The following is a 27,949-nucleotide window of genomic DNA, read 5'->3' as shown; positions in this document are numbered from 1 at the left end:
TGGCCAACAGTTCATCTGATGATGAAGATTTTTTCGCTTCTTTGAAACAGACAACACATGAAGCCAGCAAAGAGTTGGATGGATATCTGGCCTGTGTTTCAGACACCAGTGTTTCAGGCACTGCAGGATTGATTTTTAGCCCCAAAAGAGCTAGGCCTGACACTCACAATTTTGAAAATCAACTTCTGCTTAAGTTAAATCTGAGGTTTTGCAACTTTGAGTAGCATGTTGCATACTGGCATTGGGTAGTAGTCTTATAGTTTGATGATTAAATACAATTAAACACAAACAGTTCTAAAGGAGGATAAAACTTTGTATGTGGTTCATTCACTTCATGTTTTTAGAGATTAAAAGCTTAAACAAGAATCTCTAGTTTTCATTCTTGCTGTTACTTTTACTTTTTTAATACTCAAGTACAATTTTAATGTAGTACTTTTTTACTTTTACTCGAGTATGATTCTGGACAGATACTTTTACTTTTAATTGAGTAAAATTTTCACTCAGTACTTGTACTTTCACTTGAGTAACATTTTTGAGTACTTTTTACACCTCTGAACTCTTCTTATATAGTTTGCTTGACATCATAAAGATTGGAATATTTACTCCAGTTTTAAAAGCATATTTATGCTTTTAACAACCTATGCTCATGAAATGCCATCTTCACGTAAAGCAGTCTATGTTGTGAGAGTAAGGAGGAGCATACTGTATCTCTCAAATTTCAGCAGATAACATGCAGCCAAATACAAGCACTCAGACACTATGTGTTCTAGATTTAAAAATAAACCTCCGACCATTAATAAAACTCTTTCAGCCATCATCACCTCTGTCGGACTCACACACACTTGAAATCACATACACATGCATGCACAAACACACAGAGTCTTCCTGATCTTTATCCTGAAGTGTCTCACACTTCTGCGTTCAAACCTGTCCCTCCATTCATCAACACCATACCTACACAAAAGTGTGAAGTTACAAGTAACAGATAAGTCTTTGGCTCAAGTTCAAACTCTTTCAACTGATCCATGAAAACATAACATTGTAAATTACACAGTTAATATGACAACCGTATTTTCAAAATACATTTTTGTAAACATGATTTATGTACAACTGGACTATGAAATAACATTAAATAATATATAGCTGTAAACAAATGAAAACCTCCTGACTGTTCAAAATGAAAAATAAATAAATGCAACTGCAAACATTTGCACCAGACACTAAATGAATACAATCAAGGCTACTAAATTAAGACATTAAAAGATTACATATTTTGCCCTTTCATTCTGAGGTTATTTAGGCACCTTGTTAAGAGATTAACAGCTGAAATAGCTCATTACAAGTAGGGAAGAAGACCACGAAGATCATTTAACAGCTTTAATAACTATTCCAGTCGCTGCCTGTATGACCTTTCATTTGATATACTACATTCAAACACATTTATGTGTGCAATTACACTAGTGTCCAAGTATGCACATATGTTAATTTTTATGTAAATATGCATGAGAGAAATCGCTCTCTACAAATTTTATGAATGCATAGCATTTTATGCAAACCTCTTATATTTTAACAAATTAAATATTGATAATTTAACTGATTATATTTAATAGTTCTCACAATTTACAGATTTATGATAATACCATGGAATTTGAATAAATAAATCAAATAAATAAAATCAAACTGATGTAAATACTTTAGTGATACTAAAATTGGTTAGTTCACCCAAGAATGAAAATTCTGTCATTAAAGGTGCTAAAGAGGATGTTTTGTTTTATACATTTTTGCAATATTACTTGAAACTGTCTTTACTAACTGATAAAAGACTATTTATTAGGTGCACTGAAAGGAATAATATTAATATACATCATCTGTGCACAAGGTAGGGCCTTAAAAACATCAGCCAATCGTTTACGCGATCATCGCGTAAACGATTGGCCCTCTGGCTTGTCAATCACTGCCGTGACGTTCCTTGTGAGAGATGAGCGCGGCTGCGCGCTCCAGTAACTTTCCACACTCCACAGGCGCTGCATGCAATGTTTTTGTCAGGAGACAGGAGTAACAACTGCAGATTATGAGTTACCTGCGGTGAGTCCTACATAATGAATCCACTAACACGACACAGCAAATGCCGGTGGTAAACACTCGTGTTCCAATACTCATGCACGAGTTTTGGGAGGCGTTCCCTCGAAATTCTTACACATGCACTCATTTCAAAAACTCAGTCTTTGGTTTCTCAGTCAACGAAAAGATCCTCTTTAGCACCTTTAATTAGTCACCCTCATGTTGTTCACACCCGTAAGACCTTCATTCATCTTCGGAACACAAATGAAGATATTTTTGATGAAATCCAAGGTTTTTTTGTCCCCCATAGAAAGCAATGTAATTACCATCATTTAAGGTCCAGAAAGGTATTAAAAACATTATTAAAATAGTCAGCGTGACTAGTGGTTCAACCTTAATGTTATTAAGAATACTTTTTGTGCGAAAAAAAAAAAAAATAAACGATTTTATGCAACAATTTCTTCTCTACCCTGTCAGACTTGTACACAGTGAACACAGTTCAGTGCTTCCGTGTTTACATCCGAACTCCGGCTAAGAATTGGCCAGCTCCTGCGTCAGCATCACATGTATCATGCTGCTCATTGCCGTCGGCCAATACTGAGTCGGCATTCTGACATAGAACCTGGAAGCGCTGCTATGAAAATAGCATAGGAGACTGACGGGAGAGAATTTGAAGACTTCAGATGCAAAAGCCTCTAAGTGCCATCTGAAAATTTCTTCGTTAATTAATTTCACTTTAATGGCAATTAATTGGTCCTTTCCCTTGCCATTAAAGTGAAATAACTGAACATAAACATACAAGCTCGATAAAAATGCTCATTTTATAAGAACATTTTAGATGGCACTTAGAGGCTTTTGCATCTGAAGTCTTCATTTGTTGAATAAAGTTGTTTTGTTTTTATGCACAAAAAGTATTTATCGTCGCTTCTTAAGGTAAAACCACTGTAGTCACGATGACTATTTTAACAAAGTTTTTACTACATTTCTGGACCTTGAATGTGGTAATTCCTTTGCTTTGTATTGGGGATGCATTTCGGATATTAAGTTATTATAGTAGTCAGATTTGATAATAATAATAAGATAATGATATATCCCACAGTGTAGGCACAAGTGATAATGTGGAATATTGCATATGATCAACTTATTAACTATATAACGTCTAGGCTCGATATTTGATGCTGTTATGATTATCATTGTCATTATTATTATATCAATATATAACATATATCAATATATAACAATGTAGGAGGATGAACTGAATCAATTTAAGAAAGTGGTGACAGTGTTGATGGTAATAAATATAGAGATAATTACATGGAAAACCAATTATAAATATTTTAGTAATTAAATCTATTGCATATAACATAATTCTTAGATCAGGGCTGGCAAGTGGTGGCTCTGTTGCTTGGAGAGCGCCCCCTCCTGGCAGCTGACTCGCCAAAATCTTGTCTCTTTTAATGCACAGCATAGACATACAGGTAAAAGGGTGGTCCTGTTGTTAGGGGGCTGCTTCTCTCTGACAGCAGGTTCACAATGAACACCTGGCCTTCATTAATGAACTACACACGCAATTTAACTAATTGTTATTACCATCAATACCATTAAGACATCATAATTATTTAATATAATTGTCATGCTTAGATAGTAAGATATATTATACATAATTGAAAGTATTATTCACAATTCTTCACAATTCTTAACTAACATATTGATATATGATGATATACGATGGTAGTTATAACAGTAACATTTATATTGACAAGTATCATAGCATAGAAAGAAACATCTACATTGTATATGTGTGTAATGTACTATACTTAGATGTAATTATTAAGGTATAATGTATGACATAGGTCTGCTATTGTATATAATTATATTGTTCTTTATAATGTACAACATAGGTCAGATATTGTATATAATTATATTCTTTATATTGGTAACCATTCATTAGATGAATAGGGGGTGGGGTTAAATAAGTTTGTCTTCTTCCCACTCCTTTTCGAGCTATAATAATATATAAATCGTGAATTTGTATGAAATATATTTATAGATACAGTTATTCTGAGCATTTCTTTTGTTTGTTTTTTGTTGTTTTTGTTTTTTTCTTTACCCAATGTGGGTATAATGCATAAAATTGCACAATATATATATATATATATATATATTTCTGTGAACAATACCTGTATTTCTATGGCTCGAAATAAAAGAGAAAAAAAAAATAAGATTTAAAAAAATAAATAAATAAATCTCCGATTTTATCAACAATATCTTAATTTATGTTCCGAAGATGAAAAAAGGTTGTTTGGGTTTGGACTGACATGAGGGTGAGTAATTAATGACAAATTTCATTTTTGGGTGAACTAACCCAAAAGAAAGACAGGAAGAGGTTTGAAACAAAACAAAACAGGGAACACCAGGAGCCAGAAAAAAAAAAAAAAAAAAAAAAAAAAAAAAAAAAAAGAGTACAAAAAAATAAATTAGAAAAAAAATAAGGGCCCTGAAACTAATATAGCAAACACTGTGCTTATATACAAAAGGGTTAACAAGGCTATAGACACAGGTAAAACAATGAGGGACTAATGGGGGAAACCAAAAGAACTACAAGAGGACTACAAACCTAGACACAGGAAACTAGAAAAACAACATAAAAGTCCAAACAGGGAATAGAGAATATGATCTAAAATGATGTAACACTATGCCATTATTATTAGTGCCAGATTAGAAATGACAGAAAAATCGATTCACTATGTTTTAGTGATTTCCTTTCTGGGACAAATAAAGTAGCATCATATTGTAAAATGTTAATCATAACATTCCACAAAATGAGAAAATGGATGAATTTAGAATAGCCTACTTCTCTCACTATTTCTGCCACACTATATGGCAGAACTAGTACTGTATGCAATATAATATTGCATACAGCATATTGCAATATAATATTTTTTTAATGTGCTAGAACAATATATATCGATCCACTATGTGTTTGATCAGATATTGAGGAAGGGAGATCCAGCATGATGATACCAACCCTCCAAAGACACGCCAACAAATCTGAATATGCAAGGTGAAGCTCTCTCTGTCTGATTTTCTGAATTTTCTGATTGAACCTTTAATCCTGAAACACCTTTAAATTTACATTAGCAGAACTGGCAGATCAGATTTGTATTTGGGTATGGGTGTGTGAGAGAGAGCGATCATGTCCACAATCTATGACTGAGATGTTGAAAGGGTGGTGCTAAATAACACTCTTGTTCACACGTCACACTTTGAGAATTCTAAATGAGGACCGATTCAAACTTGCATCAACGAGTGAACAGCTGATCCCCAAATATGCTCCCTACTTGTTAGCCAAGAACATTTCTTTGCAACGTTTCAAAACAGACCTTAACACTATCCTAACCAGCCACAACCACGATGAAAGAGAGGACATTTTGTTCACCGCTCGGTTTCTATTTCTGCGCCTTCACCCTGAAGTCCTGACCATTTTGAAACCTCATTGATCCAAAATCTCATATCACATACAGTATTAAAGGGATAGTTGACCCAAAAATGAAAATGATTCCATTATTTACTCACCCTCAAGCCATCCTAGTTGTATATGACTATCTTCTTTCAGATGAACACAAACTGAGAAATATTTAAAAAATATCCTTAGTCCTCTAAGATTTATAATGGTTGTGAATGTACCCCAAATTCAGAAGACAAAAAAATGAATCCATATGACTCCAGGGGGTTAATAAAAGGCCTTCTGAAGTGAATCAATGCGTTTGTGTAAGACAAGTGTCCTTATTTATAACTTTATAAAGTAAAATAACGAGCTTCTGGCGTGACAGCCATACGCAATCGGCGTACGTCCAAAAAGCGTTAGCTTCTGCAACATTATACACAATGGCATGACGTACTAAGCATTGTATGTAGTGTAGAACGTCATGGTGGACTATGTTGCGGAAGTTAACACTTTATGAATGTACATCGAATGTGTATGGCTTTCGCGCCGGAAGCTCATTATTTTACTTCATAAAGTTTTAAATAAGAACATTTGTCTTACACAAACTCATCGATTCACTTCAGAAGGCCTATATTAACCCCCTGGGGTCTTATGGATTCATTTTTTTTTTTATGGGTGGATGCATATTTTTTTTGTCTTCAGAATTTGGGGTACATTCACAACCATTATAAACCTTGGAGGACAAAGGATATTTTCAAATATATCTCAGATTGTCATATACACCTCGGATGGCTTGAGGGTGAGTAAATTATGGGATAATTTTCATTTTTGGGTGAACCATCCCTTTAAAACATTAAAAGATTACAGAAATAGTAGCCTTATTAATGAAATAATATCATAATTTACTCACCCTCATGTCATCCAAACAAACAACTTTTTTTTTTCCTGTGGAACACAAAAAGAGAAATGATGAATAATGTACAGGCCAATCTTTTCCATATAATGAAAGTGTATGAATAAACAGATTTTTAAACTCAAAACACAGAAATGTTTCATAAAAGTAATCAAGATGAATCCCACAATGTATTCCAATTATTAAATTGTTTTCTGTATAAACAACTCGTTTTATACACATTTTTAGTCAAGTAAAAGTGAATCATGTATTCACATTCCCAACAAATGCCAATCAATGAGTGAGATGCAAATTAAGAAAAGTTGAGATAAAAAAAAAAAAAAAAAAAAAAAAAAATTGTCCAATACATTAAGGACATGTTAACACGACAACAATGTACTAAAAACGTCGATCCCCATTCACACGGATCTGCGGAAATGACTAAAAATGCTGTATTATGACAATCAACAACTGAAGCAGGGTCCAATTGCAAGGTTAAAAATCTCACAAGTCCAAACCCAATAATAGATGTCCCAGCCCAAAGTTCAAAAGCAATCCAATTAATTATGTAAACAAGGTAAATCCACAACCCAATGATAGGAGTCAAAGGAACAAACAAGCTTTTTAAGTATGAAAAACTAAGCCAATTAGAATGATGCTGTGAACAAACAAACAAGATTAAGGGAACTATAAGGGTATTTCACAGGTCATTACTCACAACAGACAAGGAGCAGGTGTGCATGTATTATGAAAATTCTCAGCACTGGGGTGACAGAGACATTTGGTGGCCAAACTGAGAAGTACAGGCTGTGAGTGTGATGGTAATTCTTTCTCAACCAATTGAAGCAGCTGAGCTTTGAAAAGCCTGCAAAAAGGAATTGTATACAAGATGTTATCTGACATAGATATAAATGACAGAAACAGATGTGTGCCCTAAGGTCATCTGCTGGAAAATCCAGCTTAAACTCAGCTGCTGCTTGCTGTATTTAGCTGATTTCTGGCTGGTCCAAGCTAGTCATCAGTCACTATGTTCCAAGAAAAAGAAGAGAGGAAAAAGAAAAGAAAAAACTGCACCTGGGAAATGATTTATTGGTCCAAGATGGTCTTGCATATGACTAATGACATCTTACAAACTACCATGGTCCACAACATTTACCATCTTAAAATGGATTTTCCAGTAGAAAATGCTAAGCACACAGATCATGTGAGACAGATTAACCATCTGTTAAATATAGTGTTTTATTTACTTTCCAGTAGCTTTCACGTTCCAGTGACATTCGCTAAATAAATAAAATCCATTTGATTAAAAATTACATTTCCAAAGTTAAGAGAGTTCAACTTACCTTAACTAGCGTGCAATCCCATGCTCAAAGCATCTGAAGGTGAACATAAATATTTACCAAGTAATTAAGCGTGACTGACTATAAAAATAAAAGTGAGATACCGAATGCCCCAATGAGCATTTCGCTGTCAAATGGTCAGACCTTAATTTTACAGTTTCTATAACAGTGCATCCGTCTCATGGGCATTTCACAATTTTTAACTTTTCAGAGCGAGTTAAAGGTGCAATATGTTATATTTTTGCAGTAAAATATCCAAAAACCACTAGGCCAGTGTTATATATTTTGTTCACTTGAGTACTTACAATATCACAAATGTTTCTAACTATTTATAAATCGTGAAAAAATTGCATTTTTAACCAAGGCTCCGGGACGTGTGAGGAGTCGCCTGTCAATGGCGTCATACCCGCGTTACCCTCGGTTTCCGTTTTTTTTATTTTGTAGAAACCATGGAAACACTAAAGATGTTTTAATATATTACACGTTTTCATAGACATAATTATTTGTATAAACAGTAATACATAATTTTCTCCACCATACAATGTGTTTTAAAATTAATTCCATGCAATTTATCGACACAAGCTATCCAATATTTTATGTGATATTCTAAAATCGATCTATCTTACTGCAGTGTGCAACAGTGTCTCACAGCAGCCGCCGAGCGAACGCACAGAGTAACGTTATAACATAATTTTCAACACAGTGTCAAATGTATCTAATAATAAACAGAGCTGCGTTACCTCATACCAAAGAGTATATTCTTTGCTCATACTCATGACCGGAAAAGCGGTAGCGGCGCCGACGACTGTGTCATAATAAAAGTTCTGCTGCTCGTGAGGCGTGTGTTGCGCAATTGCTCCAGCAGCCTCGTTCAGTTCCAACAACATTCGGTCCTGCTCTGCTTCATACTAAATAACCTCATCCATGAACATGATCCCATGTTCCCAAGTCCTATCCCTATTCTTTTGCACCATCCGTTGAGATGGAGACCACATGTCCCAAGATTCCGCTCTAAAACTTGGCGTCATCAAGCTACGCCTTTGTTTTGAATAGGCTTCTAGCGACCTCTAGCGGACAAAATTATTACACAGAAACACAGAAATGTTTCATAAAAGTAATAAAGATGAATCCCACAATGTATTCCAATTATTAAATTGTTTTCTGTATAAACAAGTCGTTTTTATACACATTTTTAGTCAAGTGAAAGTGAATCATGTATTCACATTCCCAACAAATACTCGGCTTCATCAAGCTACGCCTTTGTTTTGAATAGGCTTCTAGCGACCTCTAGCGGACAAAATTATTACATATTGTACCTTTAAATCTTTTTTTGGCCCATTTTACCTGTAAAAGAAAACCTGCTTAATAATTATGCACATCTGAATATAAGGCCTTTTCACTTCCAGAACAATGATATATCACTTATAAAAGATTATATGCTAAATTAATAGTATTTATTAAGATTGATGTGGTTTGGAAATTGTAAAATGTGCTTGAAAAAAAAAAAAAGAGCAGAATATTGACTTGCCTAATAATTATGCATGCACTGTAACTGTACTATGGTATTTTGGTGGAAGACTATGGTACAAATTTTTTACATTTTTGTAAGGACAATAAATCAGCAAACTGTTGGACCTGGAGCCAAGGGACTTGATATCTGGTAACAGACAAAATGACAAATCATATACATTTGAAATAGCAAACTCTAATTCAAATAACATTGGACCTCCATAAACAGTAATATGTTTGTATTTGTTTCCACGCTAAAAGCTAGGCTAGGCATAAAGCATTTTAGCATGTCAATATTTTTTCATAGACTATTATGGCAAACGCTAATATTTTTGAGAATAATATTTGACAGATTATTAAAGAAAAATCACATGTGAAGCATTGTGCATTGTAGTTCTTTTGTATATTTTATTTTAGTTTAACACATAAATGACTCTGTTACTCTGATCTGTTACTCAAGTAAATGACAATATGGATATGTAATGGATATCTAGACATAATCCCTGTATTTGAGGGACATAATTTTTCTACATTGTGGCCTTCAATCAATATTTTTGTATATTTATACTGTACATGTTCTATATATTCTTATGATATGCAAGATGTTAAGCTCTTGACGTTTCCAGGCCTCATTTAAATTCTACACTTTCAATCCATCTCTGCCTTTTTAAACACTCAAACACACACATATTCACTCCTCCAAAACCAAAGACGAACACATACAAGTTATGATAACAAAGTGGACACATCCAACACCTTGTGGACAAATGTAAAGATACTGAAACAGTCTTCAAAAAAACATTACCATAAAGTTTCACATATTACGCTCATGGGATGTTCCTCTCCTTTCATACAATCTTTTTCATAACTTCATTTGGTTGATTTGTTTTATAATACTAACAAAACCCTTAATAGCCTATTTCTCACCTCTGTGCTCTGCTAAGATTAGCAGCTTTACATATAGCTTGCCTCTAATGTTCCATGCTATTATGCAGTATCTTTTAATTGCAGTAGTTCTTATGAAGGAATGGGAACAATAATGGAATGAAGGATGATGAAACTTTTTCAGAACTGGACCCAGTTCCCAGAAGAGGGTTCTTGGTGAGATGCTGGAGGAGGAACAGAGCTGAAAGAAAGAAAGAAAGAAAGAAAGAAAGAAAGAAAGAAAGAAAGAAAGAAAGAAAGAAAGAAAGAAAGAAAGAAAGAAACAAAGAAACAAAGAAACAAAGAAAGAAAAAGAAAGAAAGAAAGAAAGAAACAAAGAAACAAAGAAAGAAAAAGAAAGAAAGAAAGAAAGAAAGAAAGAAAGAAAGAAAGAAAGAAAGAAAGGGTTTTAAAAAAAATTATACCAGCTTTTAAACGCTAACACGTGTAGTAGTTTAAGGCCAGTTTAAAAGAAAATATTTAGGACCAGATTTACTAAATGGCAAATTAGACCGTAATCCCATAAAAGCGCAGCTAAGAGTGGAAAGTTCTGCAGGTGATCTACTGACAATGCACAAGTTAAAGAATACAGGCGCATCCATGTCATTTCCATAATGACCAACATAAACAATTTACCAAAGAGCGGTGCAAATTAGCGTAGGGTCGCAAACAAGTAGCACATGATAATCAGGCCCGTTGGCTGAACATCTGATGCATATGGCACCGAACATGGAAAACCAATCATCCGATTGGTTGAATTCTCCAGCATTCAACCAATAGGATGCAACCTAAATGTTAGCAAACATTCACAAAATACATGCTATACCTATGTGATCTGATATGCTGCATCACAAACAGTTTATAATGATCCATTTTGTGAGTTATATTTTCTGCGCGAGCTTCTCCTGTATCGTTTATGCCTGAGTGTATGGGAATCACGAGCTTGGAGGTGGGGAGCACAAGCTCATTAAAAAAATAGGCAGTTAAAACATGGTATAATAAAAAATCCATGGGGTATTTTGAGCTGAAACTTCACAGACACGTGGATTGGAAAAGGAAACGTTCAGATAACGTCTTCTTGTGGCATTCCAAATTAATGAACATGAGTGGAGAAAGTTCTCTCCTTTCTTCGAGTCGCTCTCTGTTCTCTGCCATGCCTACTCCTACAGCAACTATCACAGCATGTCAAGCACAAAATGGGTTAAAGGTGCCATCGAACGTTTTTTTACAAGATATAATATAAGTCTAAGGTGTCCCCTGAATGTGTCTGTGAAGTTGCAGCTCAAAATACCCCATAGATTTTTTTAAATTAATTTTTTTAACTGCCTATTTTGAGGCATAATTAGAAATGCGCCGATTCAGGCTGCGGCCCCTTTAATTGCTCGCGCTCTCTGCCCCCTCCCGAGCTCTCGACTCTATCACTGCATAAACAAAGTTCACACTAGGGCTGGGCGATATATCGCATGCGATTGTCACGCGCATTTCGTCAGTAAAGCCGGTACCCTGATTACCGCTAAATCGCCATCACCTGCTTTCAAATGGAGCGGCATTTAATAAACAGAGCCGTAGTTCACTGATAAGCTACGCAATATCGCGTTCATTATCGAAGGCGATTCATCTGCGATAATGAACGCGATATTGCATAGCTTATCAGTGAACTACGGTTCTGCCTATTAAATGCCGCTCCATTTTTTCTCCATGGTTTAAGACATGCTTTTTTGGGTGTTAAATAATGCAAATACCAGTTAATTGACTACCACAAACCTTAGTAAATCACGTTGCATTATTTATTTAAATGCTCTACTCCAATAAATTTTGTCTTCAGTAAATCCATTGTTTAATGCCAAAAGAGGGTTTGTGCTGGCGCAAGCAGTTAGTAAATCTGGCCCTTAGTAATTAGAAATAATATCTGAGAACAGGAACTTATTTAATGGTCAAGAATCATGTTACCTTGCAGAGCTGGAGAAATCACCCCATAGGTCAGAGCTGGGGTTTGACTGAACCACTGTATTAGAGTTACTGCTGTCCAGTTCTAATAAACATCCTAAGAGTAGGGGGAAAAAAAGAGAAAAACAAAGTTTGTGTGTTTGTCTGTATGTGTCTGTGCATTTGAGTGGGTGAGATATTAATAAAAATGAAATCACATTTTACATTTACATAATTCATATATGGTTACATCACTGATGACGATGTAAATCGAAAAGCTGTCTTTGCATTTGGCCTCTAAATACAGTTTTTTTTTTATATTTATGTGTGTGAGCTCCTCTCCTTGTTGAACTCAGTATCTATATATTACATATATACATAATCTATGGCATCAAAGAAAAGAGGATGCATAAATTAGTTCATATATAAGCAGTAATGAGGTCAAATGTACCTGTTTGTGCTCCTCCTGATGGCTGTTCTGTGTTATGATTGGATGGAGGAGGAGGCGCTATCTTTCCCCCTGGAGGTGGAGGGAGGAGCCCAAAGCCTCCTGAGCTCTGAGGGCGGGGTTTGTCTCTCTTTTTCCCTTGCTAAATATAAAGAAACATTTCTCTATTTTAACATAAACTCTCAGTTTATTTACAATATGTGGAAATGACAAATCACTGTATATTCTTCTGAACATGTAGTGTTGCAACACTATAGAGTTATTAAGGGCAAAACTGACATTTCATTATTAAAAAAGCAGTTTTCAGCAGTTTTACCCCAATATTCAATGTGATGGTCTGTCCCTCTTTAAAGCCTAGATCCAGTTTGGGTCCTGAGTCTGCAGTCTGAGAACTTTTGCTGAGTTCATTCTCCTGTTTAACCCACCTTACAGAAAGAAAAAAAATCAAAAATTGTACATGCTAAAATAGCTTATTATGCCCAAAGGGAAGTAACTAAAAGCATCAAAAAGCATTTCCAGTCATAATGTCCACATGATTTTTAATAGAAACTCACTTGAAATGATCCTGCAAGGCGACATTGAAGTCAAAAGAATCACCTCTGTCTCCGAATCCTACGCCAATGAACGCACTCCGACCTAGAATGCAGGAAGCGTGGATAATGCATATCTAAACTGTAGTATATAAGTCAAGTATTGCCTATTTCCCAGTATGACAGGGTATGTAATGTAAGATGATACACTAACCATTGTCATCCTGTATTCGGAGAACAAAATAGCGACTAGAATCGCTGACAGTCTCCATGGCAATGCCAGGGTATTCCGTAATCGGCGCTTGGGCAAAGAGCTCACCTGAAGACAATGATAAAAGAAGGACATCTAGAAGCTGCACAAATGTCCCTGAAAGTCATCCAATCAAACATTCATTTTTGATTTTTTTTGTTCTTCTTTTTGCATCAGTATGCAGATTTCTAACCTGAGATTTTGTCCTCCAGTTTGATATAAGCCACTTTCCCCTTTGCTGTTACACGCAAACGGCCTGTCCAATCCGGAGCGTCCAGCTTCCAGTCAGCAGCCCTGCCATTATCACAGCAAAAATGTAATTTCCGGTCTATCAAATTGAGTATTTTTTATGCTCTAGATGAGTTTTCTATGGAAACATCTTTAAAGGGATAGCTCACACAAAATTTTAAATTCTGTCATCTTTTACTCATCCTTATGTCATTCCAAACCCATAAGAATTTGCACTAGAAGAAACTTAATTGGTTCTCGTGTATCACCCCTGAATGTTTGAGCTTCCTTGTTTACTATGTGTGATGTGTGATGTGCTATGTGTATTATTGTTTAGTTGTAAATAAAAACCTAAATTAAATTTGTTCATTATATAAAGCTATTGCATCCCTTCACAAGACTTGGATTAAACCGTTCGATCCATATGGATGAGTTTTACAACGCCCTATTTTGGGTCTTCTAAATTTTGGTAACCTGGACTTTCAATGGAGAGGCAGAAACCCCTCGGGTTTCATTATAAATATATTAAATTGTGTTAAAGATTAAGTCTTATGGGTTTGAAACAACATGAGGATGAGTAAATGATGATAGAATTTTCATTTTAGGTAGCTATCCCTTTAACTACAAAAATAAAACAATTTATTTTCTGTTATAGTCTAACATATGGATACATTACAGTAATGAGCAGCACTGGAGAAAAAGTGATTGTCACAAAAATAATGTCACAATGCAAAGTCAGTATGAAATGAATATATTCTCCCTACCTGTTTTCTAAATGCATGTTATAGATCTTATTATTTCAATAAACCTTACACACAGATGTGCTTCACAATATGGAAGAAAGATCTGCCGCTACTTCAATTTCATCGAGATTTTAATGGTACCAAAAAAGTCTTCATTTTTATGCATTTTGTATTTTTTTATGGGGTCCAAATATGACAGGATTCATGTGATTCACACAAATAGCAGCTCCTTGAGTTCAAGCTTATTAGGTTAATGGGAAAGAAGATGTTTAACAGTTTATGGCGAATCCAGAAGTATTGTAATTTCCAGAAGTATTACAACAAGACTCTCACTACTAATGAGGGAATACAACTGGGATTTTAGAGAAGAAATGTATGTCACTGAAGCATCACATTCTCTGTGGGCAAGAGCTTTTAGGACTAATTATACACTATAAACTGGACCACATATACACCGAAAACACACCTCACATTAACACAATACCATATTATTATAACCATAAATGACAGATATTTTCAGGCAAATTAGCTGTAAATAATTCTTAATTGTAAAGACATTTTAATTTGTTTACTCTTTACCAACTCTTATTAAGACTGAATCGTGAGCTAGTCGTCAAACAGACCAAGCATCTGACATCACAAGATCTTCTATCAGCAGAACAGTGTGATGAATGTCTCTGCGACATAGCAGTACACAGAATAATAATTCAATGCGATAAATGTATTATTTATTATCAAATCTCGTTCGTAATATAAGTATAGTGCTGATACAGCCAAGACACAAAAAAAACGTATTACAACATTATTTCCAGAACAAACACCTGCCATGGGCTCAGGCCCGCACATCCTTTAATTCACCTGTATCCGCGATTCGACGCCCTCGGTGGGATGCGGTAAACATTGACATCTGGTTTTACGCACAGAATCGACTCATATTCCCCCTCGGACGCCATCTTGAACTGATTTCAACGAATGCGAGTAATATTTCTGTCTTCATCCAATTTGTTATTGCGGGCCAGCCGCTTCTACAGGCATCGGAGCGTCAGTGACGTAAGTGATGCCTCAGGCTCGAGCTTGAGAATCACGCATCACGCGTCATCGGATCTGAGAATGAATGGATCGACTCATTGTCATGGAAACCGGGCTCGGTGCATCCGCAACCATGATGTTGGGATTAGCGAATTTGACATCGCCTGTTCGCATCCCAAGAAACCAAGTGGCACATTTAACAAACCCTTTAAATTAATTATTTATTTATTATTTTGTTTATTGCCGTTTTGTCAAAGGACTTTCATGCAGCAACAACAACCACGAAATATGTAGGGTTTGTTTACCCTTGTGGGCTTCAATGTAAACCACATAGCCACGCCTTCTCATCAGTAATCACTAACTAGCGTGCGTGCACGCAATGCAAACCGCCACTCCCACCTCATTAATATTCAGTAGGGAGGCTGCGTTCGTTTTTTGACAGGTAGCCGTAAACGGAAGCGGAAATTTCCGCTTCTGGAAAAGCCTCTCATCACCTCTCCTGTCCATTCTTCTCCCAAAAGGTTGGTATATTACAATATAAATATATATTTATTGTATCAATCCATCAATCAATCAGAATTTTTGTCGCCGAGCTGACGTAAGAAGCGATGCTATATGTAAATTATTAGCTAAGACGCAGTGAATGATCATGCGTTATTATCCTCCTGTTTTTAAGGCGATGGCTCTCCATTCACCAAAACTAATATTAGCTTTTGCAGGCGTCAGATTACAGTCAGGGCACGATCAGACCTGTATGATGCGACAGTCTCGCAGTTTACAGCGATCTAGTTCGTGTCTTGTCTGTTATAGTGATTGTCATCACATGATGCTTTCATGCACACATTACCTTAGTGGTGTTTGGTGTCTGCAGCATTGATAAGATGTTTATCTGCCCTAGCCTACTGATAAATAGATCGGCCATTATTTGGATCACATAGCATTTGGCAAATATTCTCAGTACAGATTGGATTTGCTGCTGAAAATAGCATAAAATTCAAGCTTTATCTTGATAGCAGGATAATGCTGTTTGAAAGGATGTTGGCTGTTGATTTTACTCTTATAAATAAATAGTCTAGAGCTATTACAAAGTAATAATGCTCTTATGTACTCGAGAAAGTAGAATATAAATAAAATAATCTTTATTTTTCTACTAACTTTGACAGTGTGTTTATTTTTGGTCTGACTGTTTCATCGAAACACCAGAGTTACAGAGTCTGTCCTCATATTTATGGTGTTTAGGCCATAAAGTCACCATAGGGAAAGGCTAATGGACTGAAGTGCCTGTCAGCGATTGAGAAATTCAGTCAACAGCCATTCCTACATCCTTTACTTAGCAGGTAAGTGGAGCAAATTACATTCAATATCCTTTTAATTTTATTTGCATGTGTGATATTATTGGTAATAAGCTATTCATAATAGCAGATGTATACCATAAGCTCTGGGGTTGCATAGGGGTTAATTTAGATACTCACTAAAACTAAAACTTGAAATAAAATAAAATAAAAAACTAATAAATAATATATTTTTTTTTAATTAAAATAGAAAAACTGAAACATATTTTATTTCAGCTAATTGCCAAGGCAGCATTTCTTGTTTTCATTTAGTTAAATTTTATTGAATAACTAAAACTAAAATAAAAATGAATAACTACTGTATATAGACATATTTAAAAAATGGAAAAAAATATATTAAAAAACAGCAACAAAATTACTAAAACATTAACTAAAATTGAAAATGAAAACGGAAAATATACACCATTTCAAAATATTAATAAAATCTATAATATTGCCTCAATAAAACTAAAATAACACTGGTCTGATATATAACTTCTATTATAAATAGACTTACAAACAATAGTGCCTGATGCTATATTATAAAGGCTCTGTTTCCTAATTATCAAAGTTATCAAATAATGATTATGATTTTGATCCATGTACTGTATTTGCAATGATTAACAATGATCAGCCTATTAAGATCATATTTGTTGTACAATGTGTATTTTACAATTTTAAAAAAATCTTAATTTCTTAAAAAGGTCTAGGACAAAACCCCCATCATGACTCACTCAATGCTCCGACGCCAACTGAAGAACCTTGTTCAGAACTTCTCTGAGGCAGAGGTCAAGGTGAGTTTTTCCTCTCACTCTATTGTCAACCCGATTCAAGTCTTCAAGGTGAGAATTTGTCTATATCAACTATAGATATCACCTATAGTTCATTTGAATGTCATGTCTACACATGTTTTAATACTAAGATTTAGTCTACCATCCATATATTCTATTCATATTCTGTTATAAAATTTGCATGAATGGTAGTATGGTAGTATCTTTGGTATCCAGTGCAGATTAACTTGCTTTGTTGTGACAGGAAATGCTGAGTTATTGTTTAGTGTTTTACATATTGGATCTGTTTTGTAGGTTCGGGAAGCGACCTCTAATGACCCCTGGGGGCCATCGAGCTCCCAGATGGCCGACATCTCGGACCTGACCTACAATGTGGTGGCCTGTAACGAGATTTTGGCCATGCTCTGGAAGCGCCTCAATGATGACAAGAATTGGAGGCACGTGTACAAAGTGAGTGAAGGAGAGAAGAACAGTCACCAGGTTTAAGGGACCAGATTCTTAGCTTGCTCGCCTGTGCAGACTGATTGAATATTTATAGCAAGTGATCGTTTTTGTGACTCTGTTGTGCACCCGATCATGTTACCCGATCGGTGGCTGGGTTTTTTTCTGTCAGCAGGACCATTGGTGCTACCGCTGCAGTGTTTGATTATGTGCAGACAGGATTTTCCATTCAGCTTCACTTACATGATGTTTCTTCCTCTGATGTTTACTTACGGCTTTTGTTTTATTATTGAGAGAGAGAGAGATGTAGAAAGAGAGATTGAGTTACACTTGATTTATATGTGGTGCATAATAGTGCATTCCACAACCTGGGGGTCGCAACTACAAATGCCTGATCACCCTTGGCTTTCAAGAGGGAAGGAGAAACAGAAAAAAGTAACTGATATGATGAATGAAGAGACCTAGGTACAGAATGAAGTTGAAGAAGATTAGCAATGAGTTGTGGGGGTAGACCATGCAAGGCTTTAATCACATACAGCAGAACTTTAAATTTAACTCTATAGCTAACTGGTATCAAAAGTAGGGAAGCGAGACTAGGTGCGATGTTCTCTTTTTACCCATCAGAAGTCTAGCTGCTGCATTTTGGACTAATTGCAGATGTGAAAAAGTAGACTGAGACAAACCCACATATAAGGCATTGGAGCAGTGGTCTCAAACTCAATTCCTGGAGGGCCACAGCTCTGCAGAGTTTAGCTCCAACTCACACCTGTTTGGAAGTTTCTAGTAATCCTGAAGACCTTGATTAGCTGGATTAGGTGTGTTTGATTAGGGTTGGAGCAAAACTGTGCAGAGCTGTGGCCCTCCAGGAATTGAGTTTGAGACTGCATTGGAGTAATCCAAATGGGATGTGATAAGTGCATGAATTACTATTTCAAAGTCCTTCTGACAGAGGTACTGTTTTAATTTGGCAGTGGACCTGAGATGAAAGAAGCTTCCTTTGATAATGGCTTTTATCTGCTTATCAAATAAAATGTCAGAATCAAAGATGACACCTAAGTTCTTAACTCTATCATGCAAGGTTGAAGGTGCGGTAAGTAGATTTTGAACAATGCTGTTGGACATTGTTGATATTTGAAATCAACCCAAACAACCCATTGCTCTGCCTCCAAAACTCACACTCCAATCCCAACCACCCTGATCAGAGTTGGTCTTGAACCCCGGCCCAGTCGCTGCTGGCGTGCGAGGCGAGCGCACTAACTGATGCCAAACACTGCATTCTCTAGCGGCCATCAGTGCACAGTTGTTTACCTGCACAACTCTCACTATCTGGCCGCTGTTACACACACAATGTGAGCGGATGTCTATTTATCACAGCTGACGCACAACAAAATGCTTCACGAAAAATAAAGCGCAGTTGATGAACGAATGACAAGGAAGCACAAAAAATGAACATACAGTACACAAGAGTAAATACAAAGCGTCTGTTGTTAGTTGCAAACAGCACACCCACACAGCAAAAGGTATCACGGCTTCCGGAACGTATCCGCGAACGGACCCGTATCGGCGTCCACTTGCGTGCGGTGACGGATCCGCAATGAAGGTGGATCGCGGACCCGCTGTGGCTCCGCGCTTCATCCGCTCCGCATCCGCTTAAAACCTTACCTCCACGGCTGGTCCGTTTGGGCCCCGCAAAATGAGACAACCGTTACAGTAACGGCGCGTGCACATACGCGGATCCGACATGGGTCCGCTCAGGATCCGCTGATTGACAGTAGAATTTACGGCGCCGCCTGGAGGCGGAGCTGATCCTCTGTGCGGCGCCAAAACGAATGTGACAGTCACGCGGGTTTGGCGACTTGAATGCGGATCCGCCTAGGAGTCTCCTGCTGTGTGGGCAGCAGCTCCAGACAATCAAAACTGTGTTACTCACATGAGAAGCGGGATAAAAGCAGCCTCCGCGTCGGTTTTCAGGCCTTCCCGCTTGGCTCTCTCCAGCGCTGGAAAGGTTTTCTAATATAAACGCGGGTCCTAAAGCGCTTGCCCAGTCATAAACCTTCATTCCAGTGAAATTCTGTTAAGCCCTTTTGTATTGTGTGCCATCTCTCGTTCTGCAGTTTTTTTTTTTTTTTGTTTGTTTGTTTTTTTCAAATCTCCCTCTTGCTCGTTCTCTCTCCTCGGCCTTCATACGCCCCCTAATGCTGATTGGTTACGCGTTTGTTGTTGGTGTCGGCCTGACTAACTTCCAAACGGTGTATTTGAAATTCTACTGAGTCCACTTTTAAAGGCCGAGTACCTAATTGATTTCCAAGGTCAGCGATACACAACAAAGAACTAAAACCAATGGCCTCAGTTTTATTCTGATTAAGCTTGAGGAAATTTTCAGGCATCCATAATTTAACTTCCTCAAGACAAGAGATGAGATTAGTTATGAAACGACAATCATTTGACCTGACAGGAAGGTAAAGTTGTGTATCGTCAGCACAACAATGATAAGCTACACTGTACTTCAGAAAGATGGAGCCTAGAGGAAGCATATACAAAGAAAAAAGCAGAGGACCCAAAATGGAGCCTTGTGGGATGCCACGTGTAATCAGTGTTGAAGATGAGGAGTGATTATCAATAATGATAGAAAAAGTTCTTTCATTAAGATATGGGGAAAACCAACTTTACACAACCCCCTGGATACCATTCAGCAAGGATCAGTAAAGTCACAGTAAAGACTTTCACATTGTTACAAAAAAAATGTATATTCCATATAAATGCTTATCTTTTTTAACTTTAGATTCATCGAATAATCCTGGAAATAAATGTACCACTGTTTCCACAAAAACATTTAACAGTTTTCAGCATTAATAATAATAAGAAATTATTCTTAAATAGCAAATCAGCATATTAGAATGATTTCTGAAGGATCATGTGACACTGAAGACTGGAGTAATGGCTAAAATCCAGCTTTGCAATCATAGGAATAATTGCATTTTAAAATATATTTAAAACAAAAACAAAAAAAAAAAAACAAATTTTAAAGTGTAGAAATATTTCACAATATTACTGATGTTACTGTATTTTTGATCAAATTAATGCATTAAAACAAAGTACGGACCACAAACGTATATGTACAAGGATTGTCATAACATTGATCGTGTTTTTCTCCTTTTTTCTTCTACAGGCTTTAACCCTTCTTGAATATCTATTGAAAACGGGCTCTGACCGCATCCCTCCTCAGTGTGTGGAGAACATTCACATTATCAAAATCCTAACAGAATACCGCTTCACAGACAAGGATGGAAAGGACCAGGTACTGCAAAATATTTGATTCTTTTACACTCATTACATTAATAATAGAGTATAAAGGTCTGAAAGCTTGCCACTAATGGATTTGCTCTTTGTAGGGGGTCAACGTGAGAGAAAAGGCTAAGATAGTGATGGTGCTCATTGAGGATGAGGAAAAGAGGAAAGAGGAGAGAGATTTTGCTATGAAGACAAAAGACAAGCTGGCAAAGGCTCCCAATGGTGAGACTCATCAACCCATGAGCACTACAGTACACACAGCAGGCATGAAGCATTTGTTTACAACTGAACTCTTGTTACACATCTGATGTCTTGCATAAAGGAGCTTTAGATCCTCACTGTGCAAGTTCACATCATAATAAATGATGTCAGTATCTGTATTACACATATTATATATTAACTATGTTGAAGGGACAGTGAACACAAAAATGAAACTTTGCCATGATTTACTAATTTTCGTTCATCCATAAAACACAAAAAGAGATTTTGATGAATGTCAAGGTGGCTCCTTATAAGTGGGTAGAAAGTTAGAAACTTAAAAGCAAAAAGGACATAAGAAACACTGTAAAAGTTGCACATACAACATGTATTCACCATACTGTAACATGTTTAGTTTCATTGTGTTTTGGTTCTGTTTTCCCTGTTCTGTTTTGCCTGTGTTCCCTAGTTAGTTTCCTTGGTTTTTAATTATTTCTACACACCTGTTCTGTTTTATCTTCTTGATACATACTCATCCCATGTATTTAAATGGTTAGTTCAATCAAAAATGAAAATTCAGTCATTAATTACTCACCCTCATGTCGTCCCACACCCGTAAGACCTTCGTTCATCTTCGGAACACAAATTAAGATATTTTTGATAAAATCCGATGGCTCAGTGAGGCCTGCATTGCCAGCAAGACAATTAACACTTTCAATGCCCAGAAAGCTACTAAAGACATATTTAAAACTGTTCATGTGACTACAGTGGTTCAACCTTAATGTTATGAAGCGACGAGAATACTTTTTGTGCGTCAAAAAAACAAAATAACGACTTTATGACAGTATCTAGTGATGGGCGATTTCAAAACACTGCTTCATGAAGCTTTACGAATCTTTTGTTTCGAATTAGGGATTCGGTGCACCAAAGTCACGTGATTTCAGTCATGTGATTTCACGCTCCGAACCTCTGAATCGAAACAAAGGATTTGTAAAGCTTTGAAGCTTCACGAAGCAGTGTTTTAAAATCGCCCATCACTAGATATTGTCATAAAGTCGTTATTTTGTTTTTGGTTTTTTTGGTGCGCAAAAAAAGTAATTTTCTCGTAATTTTTGGCTGAATTGATGCTTTATTTTCTCACCCCTAACTTTTAAACGGTTGTGTCTTCTTGATCTTTTTTTTCTTTTTTCTAACTCTCATGTTTTTTTATGTCAGCATCCTCTGCTACAGGACCAGAAAAAGAAAAGCCAGAGATCCCCCCATATACAGGGCTGCCCTCCCTGGACAACATCCCATCAGTGGCTGACCTGACCGCCGCCATGGCCAAGAAGAAGGAGGAGCAGAAACGTCTGGAGGCCGAGAGGAAAGAGGCAGAGAGAAGGGTGAGACAGACTGACCAATTACTCAGAAACTTTATTACAGTAATACTGAATGAGATCACAGAATAATTATCAGGCTGTCTAAGCTGACATGATGTAAATTTGTGGATTCAGGCAAAGGAAGGTGACACAGAGCCAGATCTTTGGGAAAAAGCAGCAACAGCAGCACCTCCGTCCAGCTCGGACCCCTGGGGAGCCTCATCCGATGCATCCAACGAATCCGCCCCTGCTACCAACGACCCATGGGGGGCATCATCTGATGATGCAAAGAAATCCAGTCCAACTACCAATGATCCTTGGGGTGGATCTTCTGATGGGAAAAATGGATCTGCACCCACATCCAATGATCCATGGGGAGGGTCTGCCAGTGACGAGAATGATTCTCCACCTGCCTCCAGTGATCCTTGGGGAGGATCTACGAATGTCGAGAAAAGTTCTCCACCTGCCGCCAGCGACCCATGGGGCAACTCTGCTGGAATTTCAGAGGATAGTGCCCCGTCAACAAACGATCCATGGGGGGCTCCAGCTGAAACGGCGAAAGACTCATCAGTGACATCAGATCCTTGGGGGGCACCGGCGGATAATGTACAGGATTCAGCACCTGCAAACTCTGACCCCTGGGGGGCATCATCAGCAACGTCTGATCCATTTGGTGATGGTTCAAATGCAGATAATGACCCTTGGGGCACAACAGGTAAGAAAGTGACTTTATTGAAGTACAGGTACATCACACCACATTGTCCACTAGGGCTCCGAACCGGTTCAAGGAATGAAAACAAAAACCTGAAACAAACTAAATTTTAACAGGAACATAAACAAAAACGAAAATGAAATCAAGTTTAAACATTCTAAACAGAAAGGCTTATTTGAAATTACCATTAACAGGTTAATCACGTTATTTTATCATTTTGTTTAAGATTTTAATTTGGCAGTCACCAATAATGAATTCAAATAATATGGCCTGTGCAAATGTGACATTGACACATCCAACGTAAGTGAAATGTCTGCACTCGCTCAGTTGTCAAGCCATCCTGTGTAAGTCGCAAGGCAATGTGCCAGCATTAGTTGGATCGCAGGAGAAAATAAGTGCATCGAATTATTTTTTTTTTTAAATCAATTTACAGGTTACAAAGATAGCACAGGTACGTCTGTAAGATGTCTGCTACAGATCTGTTGATCTGGAAAGCATCTAAATCTTAAACATCTTAAATACATCTTCTAAATGTCTATATGACATTTGAAAGGAAACGTCCCAGAGACGTATTGCAGATGAGCAAACACTCTTAAAAATACAAAAACTCTCAAAATACATCTTGCAGATGTAAATACAGACATCAGATAGATGTCTCCGAGATGTACTTGTGCTGTCAGGGTTGTAGCTATATGGGTGCTCTTTTAATATATTTGTCAAAAAGCTTGTGATATAAAAGACGAAGTGTCACGTGCAGGCTGTATTGGCTATGTAAATACAAGACTAAGACACGCTTCTCCACTCCTCAAATGCATAAAACATTAGCCTTTACACACATCGTGTTTTAAATAAAGAAAACGCTGTACTTATTCAAAGAACCATTTTTTTTATTTACCCTTGCGATGCAAACAAGCAGAGACGGTCTTTAAAACGCATGCAGGATTGATGCAGGTGGAGCTGCTATATGAGGTTTTGCTGATAGTTTGAAGATTCATTCAAGTTACAAGGTTTAGTCACAAGCTCTTAGTATTGAGTTAAGCGCTGGTATAAAGTATAGGCAAAAAAATAATGTTATTAACCGGTATTTTTTTCTAATCAAACCATTTTCGGAATGGTAATGTTACAGAAGGAACGCATGAACATAAACGTTAAAATACTGATTCATCTCGCCCTGTTTTTCACAAATACTATTAAGTTAATAGTGATGGTGTAGTTGTATGTCAGGTGTTCACATGCTCCATTTGATTGTTTAAACTAACAAAATAATTGTACATTTAGAACAATATCAGCATGTTCTCACTTTTCCTAGCTAATCATTGTATTTCTTATTCTCAGTGTCTTCACCCCCCACTGCAAATGACCCCTGGGGTGCCCCATCAGCTCCGATTGATGCTATAACTGGTGACCCTTTTGGTGATGGAGGTAGTTCAGATCCCTGGGGAGGTTCTTCTGAGAATGGTACTAACAGAACAGGTTTCTTATTTTTCATGGTCAATTTTCAACTAGACTTAAACTCGGACTCACTCATTAGTTCACAAACTTGCTGATGCATATTGCGCACAAAAATGGCAAGAGCTTTCTAAAATCGCAAGCTCCCATCTAATCTAGTTGCTGAGATTTTACAAAGACTACCATTTTCATGTCATTGAATCTGTTGGAGAGTTTGTTTGAGACATTTAGTAGAAAATAAACAAGATATTTCTCTGTTTAATATTCCTCTCTTATAAGGGCTTTTCACACCGCACTAAACCCCGGGTTATCGTCATTCTAAACACCTCTTTTAACCCAGAGTAATCAAACATTTCACACTTGTAATTTAGAAGTGGATTTAGCAACCAATAAAAATACTAATTTATGTTTTAAAGGTGCCCTCGAATGAAAAATTGAATTTATCTTGGCATAGTCAAATAACAAGAGTTCAGTACATGGAAATGACATACAGTGAGTCTCAAACTCCATTGTTTCCTCCTTCTTGCATAAATCTCATTTGTTTAAAAGACCTCCGAAGAACAGGCGAATCTCAACATAACACCGACTGTTACGTAACAGTCGGGGTGTACGCCCCCAATATTTGCATATGCCAGCCCATGTTCCCAACATTATGAAAGGCATTAGACAAGGGCAGCCAGTAACGTCTGGATCTGTGCACAGCTGAATCATCAGACTAGGTAAGCAAGCAAGAACAATAGCGAAAAATGGCAGATGGAGCAATAATAACTGACATGATCCATGATAACATGATATTTTTAGTGATATTTGTAAATTGTCTTTCTAAAAGTTTTGTTAGCATGTTGCTAATGTACTGTTAAATGTGGTTAAAGTTACCATTGTTTCTTACTGTATTCACGGAGACAAGAGAGCCGTCGCTATTTTCATTTTTAAACACTTGCAGTCTGTATAATTCATAAACACAACTTCATTCTTTATAAATCTCTCCAACAGTGTAGCATTAGCCGTTAGCCACGGAGCATAGCCTCAAACTCATTCAGAATCAATGTAAACATATAACAGTATACAATACTAACATAATCCGACGCATGCATGACGAACACTTTGTAAAGATCCATTTGAGGGTTATATTAGCTGTGTAAACTTTGTTTATGCACTGTTCAAGGCAAGCGCGAGCTCCGTGGGTGTGGAGCAGGAGAATTAAAGGGCCAGTAGCCCTGAATCGGCTCATTTATAATGATGCCCCAAAATAGGCAGTTAAAAAAATGAATTAAAAAAAATCTATGGGGTATTTTGAGCTGAAACTTCACAGACACATTCAGGGGACACCTTAGACTTATATTACATCTTTTTAAAAAAAGTTCTAGGGCACCTTTAAAAATCGTACTGACCCCAAACTTTTGAAAAGTAGTAAATAAAATAAAGGGTAAGCATTTGAGTGCTTTTCCTTTGTTTCATTAGCACAAGAGAAGTTATTTTGCCTGAATTATTTTTTTCTATCAATAGGTGACTCTGCTACAAAAACAGCTGATGAGACCAAAAAGCCAGCATCCTTCCTGGGAGCAGGTGCTTCATTGGTGGACTTGGACTCTCTTATGTCAGTCAAGCCCAAACCGAAACAGCCCCCTCTCAGCGCCATCTCCACTCAAAAAGCCCCGGGTAAGGAGGGCTGAGAGAGAGAGAGAGACACTGACAATAAGAGCGACTGAGAAAGAGAGTACAGTTATCTGTTTATTTTTGAGTGTTTGTGACGCAATGTTTTCCAAGCCTAGAGTTCATATAGTCATGTGGAACATAACCTGTAGGTAGTTGATGTAGATCTCATCTCAACCTTCTTTATCCCTGCTTCTATATGCTATCCACTTCCCTTCTCCCTCCCTCCCTCCCTCCCCATCAACCCTTTTTGGTTTGCACACTTTCAACTTTCATCCTTCCCAGGTGTTTTGCCAGCCACAGGCATTATCAGGCCATTGGGTGGCAGCATATCCAATGCAGGCGGTTCTGTTGCACAGCCTTCAAACCCAAATTATTTTGGTTTTAATGCCATGACACCCTGTTCCAGTGGCCTCTTCCCCCTAAACACAGCCTTCGGGGTGCCTGCCGCCCATATGGCATCTCCAACCCAGAATGCAAGCCTTTCAGCTTTAACGATGCCCAACATGGGTTTTTCCATGGCTAACCCTCACATGGCGACTAGAATGGTACAGCCCAACAACCCTCTTATTGGTGAGTTATCTACTATGTCTCTCACAGGAACCATTACCCCACAAGCTCCAGTTCTTCATCGACCTCCATTGGTTTGGGGCACTGGAACTCGGGCAGCTGGGAAAGGAAATAACATTTTTTGAGTTTTCCATCCATCATCCATTCATCCCTAGCCCTCTTCTTCTCCCGCCCCCTTCACTGATCCTAGTTGATTATGTGTGTGTACATAAGTGTGTGCAAATATTTAAATATTAATGAGCAACAATATACCGTAAGTCTTCTGTTTTGGGAAAAAAGCATGCATACCCCTGCCTTTCCAACAAGATGGACTGACAGATTGAAGCAGGTGTTTTGTTTATTCACTTGTTGGATTTTTTTTCATTATGTTTTAGATAACGTTCTTAAAGGTTTAAGGAAAACTGGCATATCTACTGGAATAACTGACCTGCCAGTGAGCAGATTTTGGATTCACTACCGTGCAAATGTTTGGGGCCAGTAAGATATTTTTAGGAAATTAATACTTTTATTCAGCAAGGACACATTAAATGTATTAAAAGTTACAGTAAACACATTTATAATGTTACAAAAGATTTTTAATTCAAATAAATGCTGTTCTTTGGAACTTGGGGACACGTTCACACAGCAACAGAATACGGTTGTCAGTCATGTATTTGAGTCCTTTATACGGTTAGGTTCACACGCACGGTACGGTTATTTACAGGAGTGACAACCGCATTCTATAACCAGAGTAACACCCTTAAAGGTGCCATCGAATTAAAAATTGAATTTACCTCGGCATAGTTGAATAACAAGAGTTCAGTACATGGAAATGACATACAGTGAGT

General features: G+C 37.1%; 2 protein-coding genes across 3 annotated transcripts; one reads left to right on the top strand and one right to left on the bottom strand.

Moving 5' to 3' along the window:
- Positions 1-9,634: 9,634 nt before the first annotated feature.
- necap1 (NECAP endocytosis associated 1) lies at positions 9,635-15,379 on the bottom strand. The gene is made up of 8 exons (XM_048202120.1): positions 15,158-15,379; positions 13,522-13,622; positions 13,293-13,397; positions 13,103-13,184; positions 12,865-12,973; positions 12,552-12,690; positions 12,125-12,218; positions 9,635-10,376 (listed from the first exon to the last, which is right to left on the bottom strand). Exons 1-8 carry the CDS (start codon positions 15,250-15,252, stop codon positions 10,316-10,318), a joined length of 786 nt encoding a protein of 261 aa, XP_048058077.1. The 5' UTR covers positions 15,253-15,379; the 3' UTR covers positions 9,635-10,315.
- A 143-nt stretch (positions 15,380-15,522) lies between these two features.
- Positions 15,523-27,949, top strand: epn1b (epsin 1b). Of its 2 annotated transcripts, none has more exons than XM_048202115.1 (11): positions 15,523-15,849; positions 16,568-16,665; positions 17,364-17,453; positions 17,745-17,900; positions 21,061-21,189; positions 21,284-21,404; positions 22,596-22,762; positions 22,874-23,453; positions 24,786-24,908; positions 26,406-26,558; positions 26,838-27,949. In XM_048202115.1, the coding sequence occupies exons 3-11, from the start codon at positions 17,385-17,387 to the stop codon at positions 27,245-27,247; spliced, it is 1,908 nt and encodes a 635-aa protein (XP_048058072.1). In that variant the 5' UTR covers positions 15,523-15,849; positions 16,568-16,665; positions 17,364-17,384; the 3' UTR covers positions 27,248-27,949. The 2 variants fall into 2 exon arrangements, with proteins under 2 accessions (XP_048058072.1, XP_048058073.1); XM_048202116.1 differs by having other exon boundaries at positions 16,532-16,665.

This window comes from Megalobrama amblycephala, linkage group LG9, assembly GCF_018812025.1.
Source record: "Megalobrama amblycephala isolate DHTTF-2021 linkage group LG9, ASM1881202v1, whole genome shotgun sequence".
In the NCBI taxonomy this organism is placed as follows: domain Eukaryota; kingdom Metazoa; phylum Chordata; class Actinopteri; order Cypriniformes; family Xenocyprididae; genus Megalobrama; species Megalobrama amblycephala.
This window is presented reverse-complemented; position numbering and strand designations above follow the sequence as displayed.

What these genes read in the sequence shown, in the direction of transcription:
- necap1 (XM_048202120.1), bottom strand. Translation starts at nt 15,252, where the DNA reads ATGGCGTCCGAGGGGGAATATGAGTCGATTCTGTGCGTAAAACCAGAT. An exon ending in CCGAATACAGGATGACAATG is followed by an intron (nt 13,185 to 13,292) that starts GTTAGTGTATCA and finishes CCTGCATTCTAG; the next exon opens with GTCGGAGTGCGTTCATTGGC. An exon ending in CCATCACATTGAATATTGGG is followed by an intron (nt 12,691 to 12,864) that starts GTAAAACTGCTG and finishes CTTTATATTTAG; the next exon opens with CAAGGGAAAAAGAGAGACAA.
- epn1b (XM_048202115.1), top strand. Translation starts at nt 17,385, where the DNA reads ATGACTCACTCAATGCTCCGACGCCAACTGAAGAACCTTGTTCAGAAC. An exon ending in TCTCTGAGGCAGAGGTCAAG is followed by an intron (nt 17,454 to 17,744) that starts GTGAGTTTTTCC and finishes TCTGTTTTGTAG; the next exon opens with GTTCGGGAAGCGACCTCTAA. An exon ending in ATTGGAGGCACGTGTACAAA is followed by an intron (nt 17,901 to 21,060) that starts GTGAGTGAAGGA and finishes TTTCTTCTACAG; the next exon opens with GCTTTAACCCTTCTTGAATA.